Raw genomic sequence first — 23,381 nt, forward strand, 5'->3', positions numbered from 1 at the left:
ACACAAACAACCTTCCTGATATACTAGTGGCCAGAGGATCTGGGGTGACGGAGGAACTGAAGGAAATCCACATTAGGTAGGAAATGGTGTTGGGTAGACTGTTGGGACTGAAGGCTGATAAATTCCCAGGGCCTGATGGTCTGCATCCCAGGGTACATAAGGAAGTGGCTCTGAAATCTTGGATGCATTGCTGATAATTTTCAAATGTTCTATATATTCAGGATAGGTTCCTGTGGATTGGAGGGTAGCTAATGTTATCCCGCTTTTTTAAAAATGCGGGAGAGAGAAAACAGGGAATTATAGACCAGTTAGCTTGACATCGGTGTTGGGGAAGATGCTGGAGTCAATTATAAAAGGTGAAATAGCGGCACATTTGGATAGCAGTAACAGGATCAGTCCGAGTCAGCATGGATTTACGAAGGGAAAATCATGCTTGACTAGTCTTCTGGATTTTTTTGAGGATGTAACTAGGAAAATGGACAAGGGAGAGTCAGTGGATGTAGTGTACCTGGACTCTCAGAAAGCATTTGATAAGGTTTCACATAGGAGATTAGTGGGCAAAATTAGGGCACATGATAGTGGGGGTCTAGTGCTGACGTAGATAGAAAATTGGTTGGCAGACAGGAAACAAAGAGTAGGGATTAACTGGTCCCTTTCAGAATGGCAGGCAGTGACTAGTGGGGCACCGGAAGGCTCGGTGCTGGGACCGCAGCTATTTACAATATACATCAATGATTTAAATGAAGGGATTCTAAGTAACATTAGCAAATTTGCAGATGACACAAAGCTGGGTGGCGGTATGAACTGCGAGGATGCTGGGAGAATGCAGGGTGACTTGGACAGGTGGGGGGAGTGAGCGGATGCATGGCAGATGAAGTTTAATGTGGATAAATGTGAGGTTATCCACTTTGGTATAAAAAAACAGGAAGGCAGATTACTATCTAAATGGCGTCAAGTAGGGAAAAGGGGAAGTACAACGGGATCTGGGGGTCCTTGTTCATCAGTCTATGAAAGTAAGCATGCAGGTACTGCAGGTTGTGAAGAAAGCAAATGGCATGTTGGCCTTTAGAACAAGAGGAGTCGATATATAGGAGCAAAGAGGTCCTTCTGCAGTTCTACAGAGCCCTAGTGAGACAACACCTGGAGTATTGTGTGCAGTTTTTGTCCCACAATATGAGGAAGGATATTCTTTCTTTGAGGGAGTGCAGCGTAGGTTTAGGTCAAGGTTAATTCCCGGGATGGCGAGACTGTCATATGCTGAGAGAACGGAACGGCTGGGCTTGTATACTCTGGAGTTTAGGATGAGAGGGGATCTTATTGAAACATATAAGATTGTTATGGGTTTGGACACGCTAGAGGTAGGAAACATGTTCCCGATGTTCAGAGAGTCCAGAACCAGGGGGCACAGTTTAAGAATAAGGGGCAAGCCATTTAGAACGGAGACACGGAAAATCTTTTTCTCACAAAAAGTTGTGAGTCTGTGGAATTCTCTGTCCCAGAGGGTGGTGGAGGCAGGTTCTCTGGATGCTTTAAAGAGAGAGCTAGATAGGGCTCTTAAAGATAGCAGAGTTGGGGGATATGGGGAGAAGGCAGGAACGGGGTACTGATCGGGGATGATCAGCCATGATCACCTTGAATGGCGGTACTGGCTCGAAGGGCCGAATGGCCTACTCCTGCACCTATTGTCTATTGATTTCTTCATGATAACCATGAATATAGAAAAATACTAATAAGGAAGAAGAAAAGGTCATTCAACCCCTGAAGTTTGTTGTACCATTTAAAATGATGAAGACTGAACCTTAACTCCACGTCAGTGCCATTGATGCCGACAAGGGGATGTACTCCACTGCACTTCCTGAATGTTGCTGTCATTGATGGGGAAGTTATGTTTTAACACCATGTTACTAAGCCCTCTAATCTCCTTCCTGTACTCTGTCTCATCTGGATTTCCTTTGGTGGTGTCATCTACAAATTGGTAGAAAGAGTTAGAGCGGTTGTGAGTGTATGGGGAGTACATTGGTGTTGAATATTATCATGGTGGATGTTTTGTCATTTATCCTTAATATGGGTCTGCGAGTCAGGAAGTCAAGGACCCAGTTGCAGTGGGGGGATGGGGGTTACTGAATCTTAGGCCCAGTATTGTGGATATGACTTTGATTAGAATTACGGTGCAATAGTCAATAAATGGCTGTCTGACCGAGGCATCTTTATTATCTAAATGTTCCAGGGATGAATCTAGTGTCAGAAAGATGGCATCTGTCACAGGCCTGTTGCAACAGTAGGCAAATTGCAGTGGCTCCATGCAATGTGGGAGGGTGGAGATGATGTGCACCATGACCAGTCTCTTGAAGTAGTTCATGATGGGGGATGTCAGAGCCACCAGATGGTAGTCATTAAGGCATAATTCGGCCCAATGAGTCCACATCGACCAGCGATCCCCGCACCTTAACACTACCATATACACACTAGGGATAATTTACACTTATACCACCGAGCCAATTAAGCTACAAACCTGTACGTCTTTGGAGTGTGGGTGGAAATCGAAAATCTCGGAGAAAACCCACGGGGTCACGGGGAGAACGTACAATCTCCGTACAGACAGCACCCATAGTTGGGATTGAATCCGGTTCTCCAGTGCTGCAAGCACTGTAAAGGGGCTGTCCCACTGCGGCCTTCTAATCCGCTAATTCACAAGAGTGTCTTTGACCTTCAAGCTCGCGGGGACTCGCCTGAAAAACCTGGAGCTGCATCGATTCCCGTCCGTGTTGAAACGCGCGAGCTGGATCGACTGACCATGACACACACACACACACACACACACACACACACACACACACACACACACACACACACACACACACACACACACACACACACACACACACACACACACACACACACACACACACACACACACACACACACACACACACACACACACAGACACACACACATCGCAAAGGCGGGGGCCAGGGAAAGCGAGGGAGCCCCGGCTGAAATTCACATTGAAATTCACCGCGATGAAAAGGAAGGTAAAAGATGGCTGCACAGTGTACGGTAAGTCCTTTAGAGAGCGTGGAGCGGGGAGAGAAGGGGATAGGGGGGAGATAAGGGGAGAGAAGGGGAGAGACAGGGAGAGATGGGGAGGGATGGGGGGGAGAAGGAGTGGAGACGGTTTTAAGGTCAGACAACATTTAATAAAGTTTAGCGGGCATTTTACCTACTGGTCGGTTTCTCTCGTCCTGAAAACTCCTATGAGCCAATTAAAATGCCCAGTCAGTGAAGGAGATTGCCTACGGCTGCCTTCGACTGCCTGTAACTAAATAGCGACCCCACTCCACTGCACTAGAAGTTAAAAAGAAACATGCCGACCAAATTTTATTTGCAGAAAATTTTTCAACATGCTGAAACATTTTCCGCGACTGAGCAGAGGGCGCGAATAAGCGGGAACTACCCTCGAGCATGAAGGAGAGTTCCAGTGACCTCCTAGGACCACGTGTCGACCATGCTACGAGTTTGAGTTGAGGGCAAACTCTTCTAAACTCACAGATTAGCATTCTCATCAGAGAGGGATACATTGTTGCCAGCTGCATTGCCCGACTTTGGTTTGTAACCCATTATAGCATGTAAGCCTTGCCACAATCGACGGGTGTCCAAGTGGTGTACTTGACTAACTTGGTTCAGAATTCTCTCTTGGCATCCTTGATGTCTTTACGAAGGTCAAACCTACATTTCCTGTACAGGTCAGGATCATCTGACTAGAACGCCACAAACTGGGACTTCACATGTGAATCGACCTCATGGTTCATCCATAGTTTCCAGTTAGGAAATACTCAGATTGACTGCTTTGACATGCAGTCCTCTAATCACTTATGAAGAAAGTCTGTGCCGACAGTGGCATGCTCATTTAGGTTGGCCGCAGAGACCCTGAATATGGACTAGTCCACCAAGACAACACAACAAGATTGGAATGTGGAAGATCTGCTGAACTTAATAGCAAGGTCTCAGTTAAATAATCTGCTGCGGCATTCCGCTCGCCAAAATGGCAACCTATCCAAGGTATGGGAATATTAGCACGTGGCAGAATAATTCAGCTCAGGGCTTGTGGAGGCAGCTTTGAACAAATGGTAGCAATTGAGGGCTATGGGCTACAGGAATGGATGGGTGGGCAAATTCCAGAAATTATTATTGTGGGAAGAGGAAGAGAATAGCAGGATCTTGCTGTGAGTTGAGGGAAGCAGTTATCTTGTCTATCCAATACATCCCGCTTACATTTGCCTGGGCTAGACTACCCAGTGATCAGCCCTCCCTTGATCTTAGAATAAGCAGAGAAAACATCAAAAATGGACCATGATATTCACTGCAGCATAGCTAACAAGGTGATAACTACAATCATTAATATCCAGCATTATAGACTCAATTTTCTGGTAAATATGATCACAACTCTTTAAGAACTGTTGACTTGCCCAGTATTGAAACTACAACAAGTGTACAATTCCCATATTCAGGTAATTTATCAAAACAAAATTTAGTGTGAAATTCTACATAGTTAGCTAAAAGACAAGGGCACCAGTGATTTTTCTGGGAATTTACACTCAAGACCATTGTTTGAACTACTTCAAAATTAAATCTGATGGTCTTGATTGTTACTGCTACAATGTTTATTTTTTTGTCAACAGTTGCATTCTATTTTCATACTTTTAAAAAATGAATTGAAAGGGAAAATTTCTAACCGTTTTTCTTGGTATCAGCTGAATCATTATTGCTTTCGGTCCGAGTCCTCCTTGGCACACCTGGCAGCTTTTCAGATGGTCCTCTGACATCTTCATTCATAATTGGTTTGAAACCTTCAGATCCAACGCAGACCAGCACATTAGGGCTTTGAAGAAGAGCCTGCAAGGTGCCAATCTGTAACAAACAAGCATGATCTTTCTTCAGGTTAAAACAGTGTCTCCCTGTATAATGCGCTGACACTTTATTGCAGCTTTTTTTAAAACAAAATGATTAACCTTCAATGAATGAACAACTATTGTTCAATCATTTCTCTTTCCCCACCATCCAAAGCCTCTAGACTGTGCACCCTATCCAGTTTACTGAAGAAGCTGCTGGTGCACCAACACCAAATGATATTGTCACATAATGGAGTGTTTTTTTTAATGCTTATGGACGATAGTGCAAAATTCTACCCAGACATTTAATATGCCAGTTACTTTATCCAAAATACTATACAAAGTTTAAAGTGATTTAAACCCAGAGAGTAGGTCCAAATTCTCTGGTGGTAAAACAGGGATATCGAATATTTTAAGGTGAAATTGGCATCCTGGCACTTAGGAGCCACCAAGTGCAGAGGACAGGGGTGTAAAATATTTATCTATCAGGAAAAGTAATTGCTTGCTTCTGGAATTAATATCTTGTTTAGTTACTGCAGTAGAGCTTGCTTTTTTGATGGGTTTATCAGACCTGAGACATTATCGGCAGATGAAATTCTTGTCCAGTGGAGGTCCCCCAAATGGGATAGTGCCCAGTCCACTGATTTTTAAGCTCATTTCCTAATTTTCCAGTAAAGTGCAGCCTGATTACATTGCTGATCTTCTCAACGTAAGATTAAGGTAATTATAAATCTTTAGGAACTGCAGATGCTTGTTTAAACCGAAGATAGACACAAAATGCTGAAGTAACTCAGCGAGGCAGACAGCATCTCTGGAGAAAAGAAATCGGTGATGTTTCGTGTCTTATTCAGTGTCTTCCAATGTATTTTTTTATTGTTTCAGTTTATTTCAATATTTTAAGCCTGTTTAAAGTGATTTTTATTGTAATATATTTTACTATTTAGTAATCCGAATCATTTTAAATGTAAGAGACATTCAATAATTTGACAGCCTTGACAGAAGAGTTAGGCTAATCAAAATAACATTCATCTGTTTGTGGGCAAGTCCTAATCTGCTGTTCCCAACACATAATGATGTTTCATTGTGAATTGCGTTGTGATGGATGGAGTTAGCTTCTCTCGGCAGCACTGAAAAACAAGTAACTCATAATTGACTGCAAATTCTGCTCCAATACATCCAAATTTGCAAGTTCACAAAATTAGATAGGGAAACAAGCTTGAACAGCATGAAAAGACACTACTAAGCAATACAAATCAGTTGTGAATGGTTGTGAAATTATCCAGCCTGGTGGCAAGAAAGAACATAACATTTTTTATAGAGGCTAGATCTACCGAGTTGTGAAAGTTGAGGGATTGCATTTGCACATTCTTGCAACCAAAACATGGAAAGTTAAGAAGTAGGTGCTTATATGTACATCAAATGATTAACAAGGAAAATAGTTTATCAGAATACAGAGGAATGGCTATTGACATTATCCAAATAGGATTCTAGAAGGCTTTTGATAAATTTGTGCAGATAAGACTGTCACCCAAAGATTAAACTCACTGAATTGAATTTACTCACCTGGCCAGGAAATCATCTGAGTGTTGGGGACAGACCCCATGAATAAGAGACAATAATTAATAATTATAAATAATAGTAATAATAATAATGGAGGCACAGTGAAGCAGTTGCTGCCTCACAGCACGAGAGACCTTGAGCACGGTCTGTGCAGATCTTGCATGTTCTCCCTGTGACTACGTTGGCCACCTCCGGGTCCCATCCCCAAAATGTGTGGATTGGCTGGTTAATTTGGCCATTGTAAGATGCTTCTAGTGTGTAGATAAGAGATAGAATTATTGGAGTTGATGAGAATGTGGGAAGGACAAAGATGGATTAATATAGGATTCATGGGTGGTTGAATCGGTGGTCCGAAGGGGCTGCATCTATCTATGACTCCTCAGATAGGTAGGATGTGGCTGCAATTGTTCAATGCGGATTTGTGTTGGTGCTGCAACCACTCACATAAATGATTCAGAAGATATCAACATATCCAAGTTTGCCAGAGTTGCAAATTAGCTGGCGTTGTAAGCTGTATAACTAGAAGCATTAAATTACAAAGACATTAATCGAAAGTAAAATAGTCAAACTGTGCCAAATGGATTTTGATGCAGGCAGGTGTGATCATCCACTTTGGACTGATAAAAGATGGATCTGAGTATTTTCTACAAACTGAAAAGCTAAAAGATAGAAGTGGCGGCGCTGCCCTAGCAGCTGCGGCTCGCTTGTAGTCCGTTGTTTTTCTTTTCTTTTTTTATGTTTTCTTTTGTCTTGTTTTAGTTCATTTTAGTTTATTCAGGTTGTGTATGTGTGGGGGGGGGAGAAACATGTTTTTGGTCTCTTCCTTCGGGGGGGATACGACTTTTTCTTGTTGTATCCCCCGTCTCCGTCTCCGTCTGCGCTGAGGCCTAATGGCGGAGCGGGCGGCCTCCAACTGGGACCGACCTTGAGGCTCCGGAGGCAGAGCCAGCCAGGACTTACCAACGCGAGGCTGGCCGACTTTGGGGCTGTGGTGGCGTTGTGGCGGCAGCGACCCGACCGGAGCCTCGGCCGCGGGCCCAGTGGACGACAACATCAGGAGCTCGCAGGTCACAGGTTGGTGACCTGTTTTTCCGGAGCTCCCGCAACAACAGATTCGTCCGCTGGACTGGAGGGCGGCAGCTTCGACCACCCCGGACCGCGGAGTTTGCACCGGCCCATTCACGGAGCTCGGATTCAGCCGTGGGACTTACTTACTATCACCCGGTGGGATCACAACATCGGCGGCCTGGATCGCCACAGCACAGAGGGAGAACAAGGAGGGAAGAGACAAGGACTTTAAGACTTCTGCCTTCCATCACAGTGAGGAGGGCCTGGTGGACTCACTGTGGTGGATGTTAAATCTGTGTTTATTGTGTGCTTTGTTATTTTATTTTATGTTATGACTGCAAGGCACGAAGTTTCGTTCAGACTGAAAAGTCCGAAAAGTCTGAATGGCAATAAAGGATACTTGATACTTGATACTTGAGAATCGAGAATGCTATAAAGATTAAAACAAATTGCAGATGCTGGAAATTTGCAACAAAAACAGAAAATGCTGTAAACATTCAATAGGTCAAGTAGAAAGTATAGAAAGAGGTTAATGGAGTTCTGGGCTTCATATCTGGAAGATTGAACAAGGACAAAATATTATTATTTTCTGACTACTGTGTGTGGCGAGACCACATATTTTGAGCTCCCACACTTTGGATGTGGAATGGAGAGCTAAAATTATATCTGGAAGAAGGATTCTGGGTGTGGAGTGGGGGGGGGGGAGAGGATTTGATTAAAACGTGCACTTCAACACGACGAAATGAAATGAGGAGCGGATACTTAGAAAGAAAAGCGAAATCTCAACCGAAATGGAAAATATCTCGGAGATTGAGCACCTGGATTGGGCGTGCAATGAGAAGGAATGCAACATATAAGGAGAGATTATACAAACTTCAAATTTAATAGATATGGGGTAATGATTTGTTGAAGTTTTCAATATATGTAATAGCATGACTATTTCTACAAGAATGGAAGCATGGTCCAGAGAGTAGCAGAAGTTCCACATATGCCAATTCATACTTGCCAATAATTAGTTTCAGATGTGAGATTGTTTACCTTCTGTCAATTGAAGATATTAAAGGAAATAGCAAAAAGACTAGTAAATGGAGCTATAATGTCAATGGTAAAATAAACTAAATTCCCCACTTCTATCCCTTGTGCCCTAACCCTGAAAAATGAGAAACAGCACCAACGGTGAAACAAAGTATTAGTTGCTGATTAATGAATCGGATTAGGTTAGCATGCAACAAAAGCTTTTCACTGTATCTCAGCACATGTGACAATACACTAAACTCAAACACAAGATGACTTAGTCGGCAGAGCTGCTTTCTTTGTTTCATTCCATCACGAATATTTATTTTTGATTCTGTTTGATCCTTTAAACACATAAACGATATACACTGCAACACTAAATTATAAAACTGTGACGGAACAAATTAGCTACTTACACTTCTTCCATCCATTGTGTAAAGTTTGGTCACATTATACTGCATGAGTTCAGAGATATCTTCGAGAAAACTTCTGAAGCTGTGTATATTTGCTTTGTGTAGTACAATTGAATATTGGATGCCAACGTTCCCATTTTTAATCAGTGTTATTTTTTTATGCGCTGCATGAACACGATGCACTTGTCCATCTTCCTGTCTTGCCCTCTTTGCAATATTTTGATGGGTATTAGTTGTGTTATTGCCCTGCCGTGCAGTTAGCTTTCTTCCAACTGTATTCAAATTGATTGGTTTGACATGCTTTTTATCCGAACAGAGATACATGCCTCCATCTTCCAATTGCTCCAAAGTGTTGATGTTATGAACGCCATGAGGGGTTGTCACTATACGCACACCAAATGGAAGTGATACCTTCTTGGTGAGATCATCTAAGAGGGCGTCAAATGTTTTGAATGTCCTTTTGTTAATGGCCATTCTTACACCAGTGAACAGTGGATCACCACTCTTGTAGAAAGTTATCTTCTTAGCTGGAGTTACCTCAGTCAGGTTAGTGGCCTTGGAAACTGAAGGCAGAGGCTGTTCAGAGTTGTGAGGATAAACAATAGAAGAGTAACCCAGAGAAGCCTGGTTCATCTTGCTCTGTCAGACAAATCTGAAAACATAATAACATCATTACATTTCCTGGCTCCTAAATGAAAAACAATAGTTCCTACTGCATTATGTTTTAGAGAAAGATTTAATTAAGAGTTAATATTAAGATTTATTTCCCTCCTCTTTGAACATTGTTGACTCATACTAGAGGGTCTTTCCTTATAGACTAGTAGTTAACTTGCATTTTGATAGAGTGGTTATTACAATCTTACAGGTCCCCACAACCTATGTATAGAAAAGAATAGGAGATGCTGGATTACACCAATGATAGACGCAAAATGCTGGAGTAACTCAGTGGGTCAGGCAGAATCTCTGGTGAAAATGAATAGGTGATGTTTCGGGTTGAGACCCTTCTTCAGACTGAGAGTCAGGGGAGAGGGGAACTAAAGGTATGAAACGGTACAGAACAAATCAGAGCCGGCACCGATGGCCAAGGAGTTCACAGTGGTCCATTGTTGGCAGTGAAGGAGGTGATAATGAAGGGATACAACCAGTAGCAATGTTACAAAATTTTGAGGTTTTAAAAATCAAGTCTGCAATTTATCCCATCAGATAAAGCATGAAATGAAGTTTAATTTGACACCTAATTCACTTTCGTATCTTCAGTATTAAAAATGTTATGGCAATTTTCATACTCGGAATTTAGCATCTTGTTCCCTATTGCTTTTCCATTGACTTAACACAAAAGCTGTGATCAACGACAGTCAAAACCCCATAACTCTTAAAAATTAAGAGAACTGAAAGAAATGTTCAGTTATTATAGATTGAAGCATTCTGAAACAAATATGAAACAATCTTACTTGGATGACCTGAAATTAAAGCATAATATTAGTTAGTTACCCAATTGTAGCTAATTACATAATTCAATTACTAGATCTAAACATCTATCCATTTCTTAAGAAACGATCAACATTTATAAATAGCCTAAGTGTCCAAATAACATACACACAAGAATTCACAATATAACATGATTTTTAAATCTCATTGTCATGGATTTATAAGCCAAATGGAAGGAATTTTGTGTTTAATTCCTGTAAATTAATGGTCATTTAAATCATCTTGTGAGTGGGTTTTTGAGGAACGCGATCATTTGAACGTTGCGGTTGCGGTGAATTTAAACCCCATGTCGGCAGGAAAAATACTGCCGGTTCGTATGGGGGAAAAAAATCAACGTTTCGCAACGTAAAATGTGAATTAAAGGCATCTTAAGGAGCACTTTTATACATAAAATAAACGGCTTTCCTTTACCTGTCCCGTACGTGAAATCCGTCCCCGTTGTCGGCGTTGACGGCTTTAGAAACTGATTTTTAAATTACTCCTGCGCTGAACTTGTCAGGCGATTTAAAAAAAAAATTCACAGAACGCCCGTCAGAACAATTCTTCAGCAAAAGTTTGCACTCCAACGAAATATAATCCAGGACAGGTAGGAGAAAACTGCATTTTAACCCCGCCCTTCGCCCCCCCAAAAAGGCGCCAAAATCGCGCACACGGCCAGTGGCAGAGCTGCAGCGCCGCTGAAGGTAAGTTTTGTAACATACCTACAAACAGTGATATTTGCAGCATGACTATGGTGGGTGAGGGACAGAGAGAGGGAATACTAGGGTTACCTGAAATTAGACAAATCAATATTCATGGTTGTAAGCTACCCAAGCAAAATGCGAGGTGTTGCGCTTCCAGTGTGGCCTCACTCTGGACAGAAAGGTCAGTATGGGAATGGGAAGGGGAGTTAAAATGTTTGGCAACCGGGAGATCACGTAATGTTCAGCGAACGATCGCTCAGTCTGCATTTGGTCGCGACCCATTGGGAGATTTATTATATATCCTCATATATTAAAATGTTTTATTTATTCGTTTATGTATACGTCGATTTTAACACACACAAATGCAAGATCATCCTTTTAGACCTAATATGGACAGAGCAGAGCATGTTTAAAATGGTGACATAGCAGAATAAATGAAAGTCCAAAGGGATGACACTGAAAGTAATTAAAAGGCTAATGAAATGCTGGCTCATACCTAGAGGACTGAAGGGTAAGGGGAAAAATGTGCTTCAACTAAGCAAAAACCCAGTTGGACTATGTCCAGAACTAAGCAGCTGGCAGATTATTATGGGGAAAGATTATACAATGGTATTCTTAGTCAATACTAATGATGTGGATAAAGATGTATGGGGCACAATTTTCAGTAGATTTGAGCTATAGTGATCTGCACAGAAAATGGCAATCGACTTCAACGTAATGTAGATGGTTGGTAGAATGAATGGATAGATTGCAGATGAAATTTAATACGGATTTGAAGATTTATATTTTGGTAGGAAATATGAGATGTGACAATGTAAGGCAGAGTGTGCAAGTTATCTTGTAAGAACAAAGATATTTGGGAGTATGTGTTGGAAGTAGCAGGACAGGTTGAGAAATTGGTTAAAGAAGTAATCTGGATGTTGGGCTTTATATAAAAGGGCATAGAATACAAAGGTGAGGAAGTCATGATGAAGCTATAAAACACTATTTTGGCCACAACTGGAGTATTGCAATAGAGATTCAGGGCATAACACTTTACAGATTTAGTAAAATAATTTCAGGTCAGAGTGAGTTAAGGTAAATTTATGGCAAAGCTTGTACTGTTTCCTTGAAACCAACCAGGTTGCCAGGAGATCTGATAGAAGTATTTAAATCGCAGTACAATCAGAGTAGAGAAATAATCTGCTTCAATTGGGGTTGAGAATGAAGAACTGGAGATCGTAGACTGAAAGTGATTGACGAAAGAACCGACGTAACATGAGGACATTTTTTTAATGATTTGATTGATTTGATTCAATTTATTGTCATTGTCTTCAAGTAAGAGACAACGAAATGCTATTTCCCATACAGTCATACGAATAAAAAAAAACTAAAACAGAGAACAGTAGCCCACAACACAAACATCCCCACAGTGGCACCAAAGTTCCACACTGTGAGGGAAGGAACCAAAGTCCAGTCAACCTCCTCGCTGATGTTCCCCGATGTTCACCCGTGGTCGTGGCCTCCCAAGCCCCCCACAGTCGCCGCTACGGGCGCCCCGATGTTCAGGCCCTCTCGCCGTGGACGATGGAACACCAACGTCGAACGGAAGAACATCCTCAGCGGCCTGGACCTCTGAATCGGCCACTCCCACCGGAGTCCGCAGCTCCCGAAGTCCACAGATCGAGCTGGCGGAGACTCCACGATGTTGGTCAGCGCCGCCCGCATTGGGAGCTCCGCAAACCACAGCTCTGCGATGCCGACGCTGCAGGCCCAATACTCCAGAGCCTCAAACGGCGATCCCAGGTGAGGCATCGCCTGCTCCGGGATGTATCCAGTGCTGCGCCGCCGCTGCTGAAGTTCTGGTCCAGTCCTGGCAGGAGAGGCCACGCCAATCCAGTAGGTAGGCCGCGAGGAGGGGGGCGAGGGCGCGACTCGGATAATAGTCGCATCCTCGCCAGGAAGTGACTGAAGGACGGTTTCCCCCTTACCCTACCCCCCTCCCCCCATAAAATACTAAAAATAACAAAACATACTTTAAACATACTAAAAATAAAAAAGATAAAAAGACAAACAGACTGTAGGCAGAGGCAGACATTAACAGCACCACCGATGGAAGCTAGTTGTTTGGGTTGGGAATGTATTACCAGGTATTACCCATAGTAGAGGTAAATTCAATTGGGGATTTCAAAGGAGTACTGAACAAATATCTAAAGAGAAGGAGTTTGGAGGTCAGGATCAGACTAGCTGGATTGCTATTACATAGGATTGCTGTTACATAGAAACACAGAGCTGCAGATAATTGAATCTTGAGCAAAACACAAAGTGCAGGAGTAACAGCATCCGTGTAAAAAAAGGATAGGCGATGTTTCAGGTGTGGACCCTTCTTCAGAATGACTGTAATGGGGGAATAGAAACTTTTGGAAAGAAGTCAGGGCTGGACAAAATCTGGCAATTGATGAGTGATCAATATCTTTTAGCACCTCATATTCCATTTGGGTAACTTAAAATCCAATTATACAACTGTACAAACATTAAATTTTCCAATTTTAAGTAACCCCCTCTCTTTCCCATACACCCCCCCCCCCTCCACCCACACATCATGATGCAATCACTATCCCAACCCTCTTTTCCCCATCCCCTCTCATGTCCTCTTCCACCTATATCCCTCCCTATGGCTTTACATTTCACTTCCCTTCTCTCCTGATCTTTTTCAATTTCATCTCTAGCCTTTGTCCACCTATCTGCCAATTAACTCCCTGCCCCCAGCAACTGTATCCACCAATCACTTGCCAAGCTTTGTCCCACTTCCACGCACTCCCTCAGTCTGAGGAAGGGTCCCAACCCGAAGCGTTGCCAACCATTCCTTTCATAGATGCTACCTGGCCCGTAGAGTTACTCTAGCACTTTGTTGTGTTTTGCTCTTACATGGAGTCAGTATGGACTCTTTGTCAGGCTTCTTTCTATCCCACAATCATTCTGTGATTCTGAGATTTCCTAAGAACTGAGGATTATCATTTAAATTTCAAGATATTTAGCAGAAATAACTAGCTGGTTGAAATAATTTATTTCTGTTGATCATCGGAAATAGGGAGGCATATAGTCCAAAAATTATAGTTGGACTTTTCACAAATGGAATTAGGAAATGCATCTACAATAAGAGAGAGATTGAAGGTAGGAAATGCCTTCCAATCCTGGAAATTGATGCTGGGCGATTGAGTTAAAATCAGAGTTCAATAGATTTGATAACACGATATTAAGGGATAGACATTAAAAGTATGTTGAGGAGGTTTCTTTAGTTTTTCTATGTGGAGGAGGGTCGTAGAGTAAGGGTGAAACTGTCTCCCAGTCACCTCCTGGCGAGTATGCGACTATTCTCCGAGTCGCGTCCTCGCCTCCCTCCGCCTACCAACTGGATTGGCACGGCCTTTCCTGCCGGGGACCGGACCAGAGCTCCAGCAGCGTCCGCAGCGTTGGATACATCGCGGAGCGGGCGATGCCTCACCTGGGATCGCAGTTTGAAGCTCTGGAGTGCTGGGCCTGCTGCAACAACTTCGCGGGGCTGTGATTTGAAGAGCTTCCAGCGTGTGCGGCGCTGACTTCAACATCGCGGTGCCCTGGGGCCCTTTGCCGAGGGCCGCCAGCGTGGGTCTCCGCTCAGTGCGGCCTGTGGACTTCGGGAGCCGCGGACTCCGGTAGTAAGTGGCCAATTCAGAGGTCCAAGCCACTGAGGTTGTTCTCCCATTCCGACGTCGGAGTTCCATCATCCCGGCGAGCATCGAACCACCCGTAGCGGCGACTGCGGAGGGTTGCAGAGGGCTCGGGAGGCCCAGACCATGGGTGTACACCAAAGAACATCAAAGAGGAGGATGACTGAACTTTGGGCCTGACCTCAGTAGGAAACTTTGATTCCGCTGTGCAGGAAATGTTTATGTTTAAAATACTATCGTGTTTTGTTCTTTTTTTATTCGTATGGCTATATGGAGACCCCAAATTTCACTGTTCCAATTGGTGCATGTGACAATAAATGTCTCTTGTCTTGTCTCTTGTCTTAAATATATGATAACCAGGTCTGTTATCCAGCATGTCCCAGATTTGACAAGTGGCGATTAATCAAACAAGCCAAAGAAGGGTATCGACCCAAAACGTCACCCATTCCTTCTCTCCAGAGATGCTGCCTGTCCCGTTGAGTTACTAAAGCTTATTGTGTCTATCTTCAGTTTAAACCAGCATCTGCAGTTCCTTCCTGCACAAGCCACAAAACTCCTTTGGTTCTGGACCTCCAGAAGCCTGGACATTCCTTCTGGCAGCGGGGCCACACCCTTGTTGCTGCTCCTCCATCAGCCCAGCCACTCACTCTGAATTACCTGTCACGCCAGCATGCAAGATGGTAAAATGCCAAAAAAGAAAGCAAACAGTCCTGAGGAACTAAATGACCTCTTCATTCCTCTGTCCAGCTGACAGAAAAGCCGGAAATCTCCAGGACCGGACAATGTTTCCCTCTCTACTCTCAAGCTCTGTGCCAAACAACTGGCACCGGTCTTCACAGACATTTTCAACCAGTCCCTGCAAACCTGTACTGTCCCTGCCTGCTTCAAAGTCTCCACTATTTTCCCTTTGCCCAAAAAGCAAGGAACACTGGTCTTAATGACTACAGGCCTGTCGCACTGACCTCTGTAGTCTTGAAGACCTTTGAAAGGCTTGTGCTGACCAAACTGAAATATATCTCAAACCCCCTGCTGGACCCTCTGCAGTTTGCATATCGGGCCAATATATCTGTGGATGACGCAGTCAACCTGTGCCTGCACTTCATCCTCCAGCACCGAGACCGCCAGGGGACCTATGCGAGGATCCTGTTTGTTGATTTTTGCTCTTCATTCAACACCATTGTGCCAGAGCTACTACACTCCAAACTTTCCGAGTTGATTGTGCCTGAACCCCTCTGTCGGTGGATCACCAGCTTCCTGACAGACAGGAAGCAGCATGTGAGGCTGGGAAAGCACATCTCGGACCCGCAAACCCTCAGCATAGGAGCACCGCAAGGCTGCGTACTCTCCCCTCTCCTCTACTCTCTCTACACCAATAACTGCACCTTCACTGATTCCTCTGACAAGCTTCTCAAGTTTGCGGACGACACAACCCTGATTAGACTGATCCAGGATGGGGAGGAATCTGCCTACAGACAGGATGTGACACAGCTGGTGTCCTGGTGCCAGCGCAACAACCTGGAGCTCAATGCTCATAAGACAATGGAATTGTTAGTAGACTTTAGGAGAGCTTCCCCGCCCCTCACCCCTCACCCCACTCACCATCAACAACACCACAGTCACATCTGGGAACCATCATCTCCTTAAATGGGGGGCCACCATCGACTCCACAGTCAAAAAGGCACAACAGAGGATGTACTTCCTGTGGCAGCTGAGGAAGCACAATCTGCCACAGGCTATGATGGTCCAATTCTATAAGGCCATCGTAGAGTCTGTCCTCACCTTCTCCATCATGGTCTGGTTTGGCTCAGCCACCAAGCACGACATCTGCAGGCTGCAGCGAATCGTCCGATCAGCTGAGAAGGCTATTGGCTGCAACCTTTCCTCCATTGATGAACTGTACACTGAAAGGGCCAGGAAGCGAGCGGGTAAGATAATCTCTGACCCCTCTCACCCTGGCCACAAACACTTTGAATCACATCCCTCTGGAAGGTGACTCCGGACTGTCAAAGTTGCCACAGTCAGACATAAAAACAGCTTTTTTTCACGAGTAGGAGCTCTACTCAATAACCAAAATCTGTAATTGAGAACCAAATCCTTTTGCTCTAGTATTTTATTTAATTCACATGTTTAATCAATAATGTTTTATTATTAATGTTTAATGTTTTATGTGTCATTCCTAACTGTCACTGAGCACCAAGGCAAATTCCTTGTTTGTGAATACTTGGCCAATGAACTTATCCATTCGTTCATTCATTCACATTCCCTGCTTTGAAAACCCATGAAATCTCCATTCAAGATTGGGAAATTCTAATGTTTTAAGAAATATCAGGGAGAGTTATGGATCATCGATTCCATGGTTAATATAAACCCAAGATGCTAAGTGCATTATTTTTATTGCAAATTTATTCAATTTCTATATATTCCTTTCATAGGGTCAAACAATATGGAAATAGACCTTTCAGCTCAACGCATCCATGCCAACCAGGTTTTATAACCAAGGTCTAACATTACAAATGGTGCTGAAGAAGGGATTTCAATGTAAAGAGCAATTTTATCCAAAGCAGCAATGCTTAATTTATATTTTCTTGTGGTCCTGTTATCCAAGAAGTAGCATGACAGATGCTGGAGCCAAGTCTCTTTCTGAGAGTGCTTACTTGACAATACAGATAACTCAGTTATAGTGCATGTAAAATCTCCAAACTAGCATCAGCTGGGGCAAGGTTTACTGGATGTGCTCAGCAAAGAGTCTACCTCTCCACCAACTCAGCACAATTCTTCCCACATCAATAAATCCAACCCGAGGTACTTAGACACCATTTTTATCAACAAATTATCTTGGCAAGCATTTAAGTTAACATAGTAAAAGTTGACTTTTACAAAGATTGTATAAGTATAACATAGTGAATGTTCACAACTTCTGAAACAGGTTATATTATCCAGATTATTTTGTCATTTTGACCTATCATATTTTGCAGCAAGAATGAAGGTTTGCTTTTGAAATAGTGTTCTAAATTTAAATATCAAGAGACAGAGAGTTAAACAAAATTCAATTTATTTCTAATCTAAATTGGCTTCATGAATGTGAAGCATAGACTCTCGATTATACACTGCATTGTAAAACAACTTTAAGACTCACTCGGCAAAAAAAATAATGAATTACTTCCATTGTGTTATGCAGGTGGTATCATGACCATGATATTTAATTCATATCATTTTTTGTGTATAATACTCACATGAATTAAACAAAGCAAGAAATTCAGAAATATATACAGAAGATTGTAAAATACTGATAAAATGACACATTACAGTGCAACTTACTTCACACATGATTCTCCATTCATGCAAGTTTGCAATAAAAATAAACTGTCGTGCTTCATTCTGCCATGAGGAGCTTCACTGTCATGAGCAATACTCAAGTGACAGCAAACCCAGCTGTATTCTTCAACATGGCGGACAATCATGTGGACCTAATCAGTTTTCTAATACCAGAGTTAGACCTATAAACCATCTAATCTCCCAGTACAGATTTCAAAAGCACCTAGACCCATGAATATTGTAATTAACAAGCAGCATTAACACATAAACCCAGTTTATCAAAATTACAGCAAACATTTTGTGTATGTATTGTGTATGTATTATAACATGAATAGTAAAGGCAATGCAGTAAGTATATTATCATGCTACATATCTTTTTAAGACATAGAAGAAAGCCATTCAGCCCATCAATTCTGCGCCAGCTCCCATACCTTTGGTCCCATTCCCCGACTTAATTGCCCATCTCACACCGCCTGATTTACTATTACCCTCCTACACTTGAGCTAAATTGCCCAAGTGTAGGAGTGTAATAGGAAATTAAGCGGTGTGAGATGAGCAATTCAGTCGGCAAAATGACCTGCAAGCACGTCTTTGGGACATGGAAGAAAACTGGCACTCCAGGGAAAACACCTACGGTCACAGGAATAATGCACAAACTGCACGCAGGCAGCCCCAAGGGGCAAGTATTGAATACAAGTTGCCGGAACTGTGAACACAGTTACCCCAACTGCAGTGCCACATTTCTTATCAAAAATAGAACTAATCCTGCTAATTATTCTGACATTGTATAGATATTGCTATAATTTTAAGTTCCACTCACCTTAACTAAGGATTCAGTTCAGTTTCGAAGGCAGTGTTTTCTCCGGTGAGATTTCATTCCATGTGGCTACTGATCCAAATTAGAGCTAAACTAAGCTTCTATTTTAAGCGTAGCAAAAAAAAAACTGTACACTGTAACAGCCTTAGCAATTCCAAGTTGCAGAAGTTTACAATTGCTTACGATAATGTGTTACTTCTTACAATACAGTGAAGTAATCGTCTAAATTAATAAATTCCTAATTTACAAATTCATAATAGTTTCTTCTTTGCTGGTTGCCTGCCAAGTAGATTATCTTGTGAGTTAAGTAGATTATTGCTCGTGACATCTGTACCCATAATTAACCCATACAATACCAGTTTCTCCATGACAACCTCAAATACAAATTCTGTAGGCAGTGTAGATCATTCACTTTTCACTTTTTAAAAGTCACATCTGTGCCTAATCTTTTCATAGATTCATGCTGCCTGACTAAACCAAAGCAAACTTACTGAGATTTTCTTTTATTGGTTATGGAAATTTTAACAAAATATGGATCGTATTATATTTTCACTCTATTTTTAACATTTTTTCCAAAGGTTCAATACCTATTAAGTAAGAATTAATTTATTACACTTCTCTATGTATCCTTAGCTATCCAATATGCAGGTAAATTAAAATTAGTAGAAGGGTTGATTGAAAACCCCCCACTTCCTGGTACTTCAATTTAAGTATGCATTTTTATGTAATGTTCTATTGTTTTGGAATCTAGTAAATCAAATATTTTGTTGGACGGTGGCCTAAGATAAAAATGACTGAACAGATTTATTAAACAATAAATGAATATATAAACAATCTACAGTAGTAATGACGTTCTGTAGAATAACTCAATTTTGGTTAGAAAATAATCGCATTGTCCAACAATTCAATTTTGGTTAGAAAATAATCGCATTGACAGCATTAAGCTGATAACCAGAGTGAACATGGGATGTGTAGGAAAGAACTGTAGATGCTGATTTAAATCGAATGTAGACTCAAAATGCTGGAGTAACTCAGCGGGACAGGTAGCATCTCTGGAGAGAAGAAATGGGTGACGTTTCGGGTCGCGACCCTTCATCGGACATGGGATCACTGATTATTAAGTTCAAGTTCAAGTTCATGTTCATATTTATTGTCACATGCACCAATTAAGGTATAGTGATAATTGAGATAGCATAGAGCCATACAAAAAGAACACAAGACACGATAGAATTTAGCATAAACATTCACCACAGTGGAATCAGCATTCTTCACTGTGATGGAAGGCAATAAAGTTCCGTCATCTTCCGCCTTGGTTCACCCGAGGTCAGGGCCTTGAACCCTCCTCAGTTGCTGCTACAGATGTTCAGGCCCTCTCGTCGGGATGATTGATACTCTGGCATCGGGACGGATCAGAACACACTCCGAGGCTTTGAGTTCCTGAATCGGCCGCTTCTTACCGGAGACCGCGGCTTCACGATGTTAAAGTCCACAGGCCTTCAGTCGGAGTCTGCGCCACGCCTGCGGCTAGAAGCTCCACAGCTGCTCCACGATGTTAAAGTCAACAGGCACCCGCGGTCGGAGCTCCAACACTGGCGATCCTCAGCAAAGGATCCCCAGGCTCCGCAATGGTAAGTCCGCCGCGCCTGCTGCTTGAAGCTCTGGGCCGGTCTCCGGTCTGGAAAGGCCGCATCAAACCAGTTGTTAGACCGTGAGGGGGGCAAAGATGCGACATGAATAAAACTCACGTCTCTGTCGAGGTAAGTGACTGAAAACAGTTTCTCTATCCCCCCCCCCACCACCCCACATCAGGCATACCGAGAAACATGAAAATATACATTTAGACACACTAAAAATAACAACAAAGTAAGAAAAACACACGAGCTGCTGGCGAGACTGGATATTTAACCTTTATATTGGGATTTGATATTGACCGTCTGTGGAATATCTATGGTGAGAATAGTGGCATTCATAGTACTGTTCATTTCCTCAGAATCTCAAAGAGCTACACAGCTAATTAATTTTGAAACACACTGTTGTTTTGTCAGCAGTTTTGGAAAGACAATCTGTGGATGGTAGTCCCATAAAGAACAATAAGATGAATGAAGATTGAACTGATAATGTTGCCGAAGAAACTTGGAGAATTACTTGCAATCCTTTATGTGTCTTGAACAGGCAACTTAATATACAGGTATCAAACTATAAAAAGTTGAATAATTTTCCATGCATATTTTTGCTTTCTGTATTTTTGCATCTTAAAGGACCCTTCAGAAACTTGATGTTTTCCTTGATAATTCCACTAATATTTGAAGATTGTAGGGTGCTGCTGTAGTGACAAAATATTTTTCCATTCCTCAATAATATCAATCTTCTATTTTCCTTTCTCACCCTTTCTTAAGTGAAGAGTAGAAAATAGGAGACCATCCCATTATAATTAAGACATTATTGTGTAGCTTCCCGATATTCATCTCTCTCTGAAGTTAAGCTCATCTACAGGATGAGCAGAAAACCTTTAAACCCGTCTCAGTTTATTCCAGAAATAAAATCTCACCAACATTAGTTATTGAGTTGCAGTTCACAGATATATCTGCTGACTTGTGAAGACCAAACCGTTAATTAATATTGATTCCTTTAGACTTTAGAGTTACAACACAGAAACAGGCCCTTCGGCCCACTGAGTCCGCATCGACCAGCAATCACCCCATACATTGGCGCTATTCTACACAAAAAGGATGATTTACAATTTTTACCGAGATGCTGCCTGTCCCGCTGAGTTACTCCAGCATTTTGTGTCTATCTTCAGTGTAAACCAGCATCTGCAGTTCCTTCCTACCCATCTGCTTTATATATGTTCTATGTGTAAATTTACACAAAAAGGGGAAGGAATGTCTCCAAAGTGGCCCACATTCTAATGGCCTACTTTGTGTGTGGCTGTATAAAGCTGAGGGTGTACCAACAAATGGCACAAGGTGTTGAGATTCTTTCTCATCTACCGTGTTGCAAAGAATGGATCTTGCCATGCTGTTTTGAAAGTAGATAAAAATGCTGGAGAACTCAGTGGGTGAGGCAGCATCTATGGAGTGAAGGAATAGGTGACGTATCAGGTCGAGACCCTTCTTCAGACTGATGTGGGGGTGGTGGGAGCGGGAAGAAGAAAGGAAGAGGCGGAGAGAGCGGGCTGTGAGGGAGCTGGGAAGGGGAGGGGAAAGAGGGAGAAAGAAAGGATTATCTGAAATTGGAGAAGTCAATGTTAATACCGTTGGGGTGTAAACTACCCAAGCGAAATATGAGGTGCGGCTTCTCCAATTTGCAGTGGGACTCACTCTGGCCATGGAGGAGGCCCAGGACAGAAAGGTCAGATTCGGAATGGGAGGGGGAGGTGAAGTGCTGAGCCACCAGGAGATCAGGTTGGTTAATGCGAACTGAGCGAAGATGGTGAGCGAAGCGATCGCCAAGCCTGCGCTTGGTCTCACCGATGTAGAGCAGTTGACACCTAGAACAGCAGATGCAATAGATGAGGTTGGAGGAGACGCAGGTGAATCTCTGCCGCACCTGGAAAGACTGCTTAGGTCCTTGGATGGAGTCAAGGGGGGAGATAAAGCGACAAGTGTAGCATTTCCTGCGGTTGCAAGGGAAAGCACCAGGGGAGGGGGTGGTTTGGGAGGAAAAGGACACATTGACCAGGGAGTTACGAAGTGAACGGTCTCTGCAGAAACCCAAAAGGGAAGGAGATGGGAAGATATGGCCAGTGGTGGGATCCCGTTGGAGGTGGCGAAAATGTCGGAGGATTATCTGTTGGCTGTGCCGGCTGGTAGGGTGGAGGGTGATGACAAGGGGGACTCTGCCTTTGTTACGAGTGGGGGGATGGGGAGTGAGAGCAGAGTTACGGGGTATAGAAATGTTACTTTTAAATGCATCATGTCACACCACCTGATGTCCCACATCAAACATATTATCATGCGCTGCGGATCAATTATGCAGTTTTGTAGTTGAACAAAATGCCATCATAGCCCTACAGCAAAACAAGACATTGGATTAATGATTAGTTCCATGAGCAGATGATCAATGTAATTAGAAAATGTTTCATCATCATATTTTGCAAAGAAGCATCCAAACCCTGCATGGTTGGTGTTGTGAAAGGCCTTCTTGTTGGATCTTTTATATATGAACCCACATTGATCAGACTGTGCACTGCCCTCATGTCAGCTGCAATAGAAATTAGACTGTCGCCTAGCTCCTTAGTGTCTTTGCCAGAAGGTCGGGGATGAGGTGCAAAGATATTTGTGTATGTTCGTGTTAAATAGCTGCATGACATACAACACTTCGGTGCAGACGGTACAGATCTACAAGGACAAGGACGAACAGACTAAAAAACAATTTTTACCCCACTGCTGCTAAATGTTGCACATACAACACTTCGGTGTATGTGAAGGATGGAGAGTTGGGTG

The 23,381-nt window shown here is 42.7% G+C and overlaps 1 protein-coding gene across 1 annotated transcript in view; it reads right to left on the reverse strand.

Moving 5' to 3' along the window:
• LOC129697193 (retinitis pigmentosa 1-like 1 protein) overlaps positions 1-18,761 on the reverse strand; it is a 33,907-nt gene extending 15,146 nt beyond the window's left edge. Inside the window, exons 1-3 of the mRNA XM_055635515.1 lie at positions 18,123-18,761; positions 8,948-9,596; positions 4,734-4,908 (exon numbers count right to left, since the gene is read on the reverse strand). Of these exons, the coding sequence (XP_055491490.1) occupies positions 4,734-4,908; positions 8,948-9,577 (805 nt within the window). The 5' untranslated portion in view covers positions 9,578-9,596; positions 18,123-18,761. The remainder of the gene's footprint in view (positions 1-4,733; positions 4,909-8,947; positions 9,597-18,122) is intronic.
• Between the last annotated feature and the right edge of the window lie 4,620 nt (positions 18,762-23,381).

The sequence above is a fragment of the Leucoraja erinacea genome, chromosome 5 (genome assembly GCF_028641065.1).
Source record: "Leucoraja erinacea ecotype New England chromosome 5, Leri_hhj_1, whole genome shotgun sequence".
Taxonomy (NCBI): domain Eukaryota; kingdom Metazoa; phylum Chordata; class Chondrichthyes; order Rajiformes; family Rajidae; genus Leucoraja; species Leucoraja erinaceus.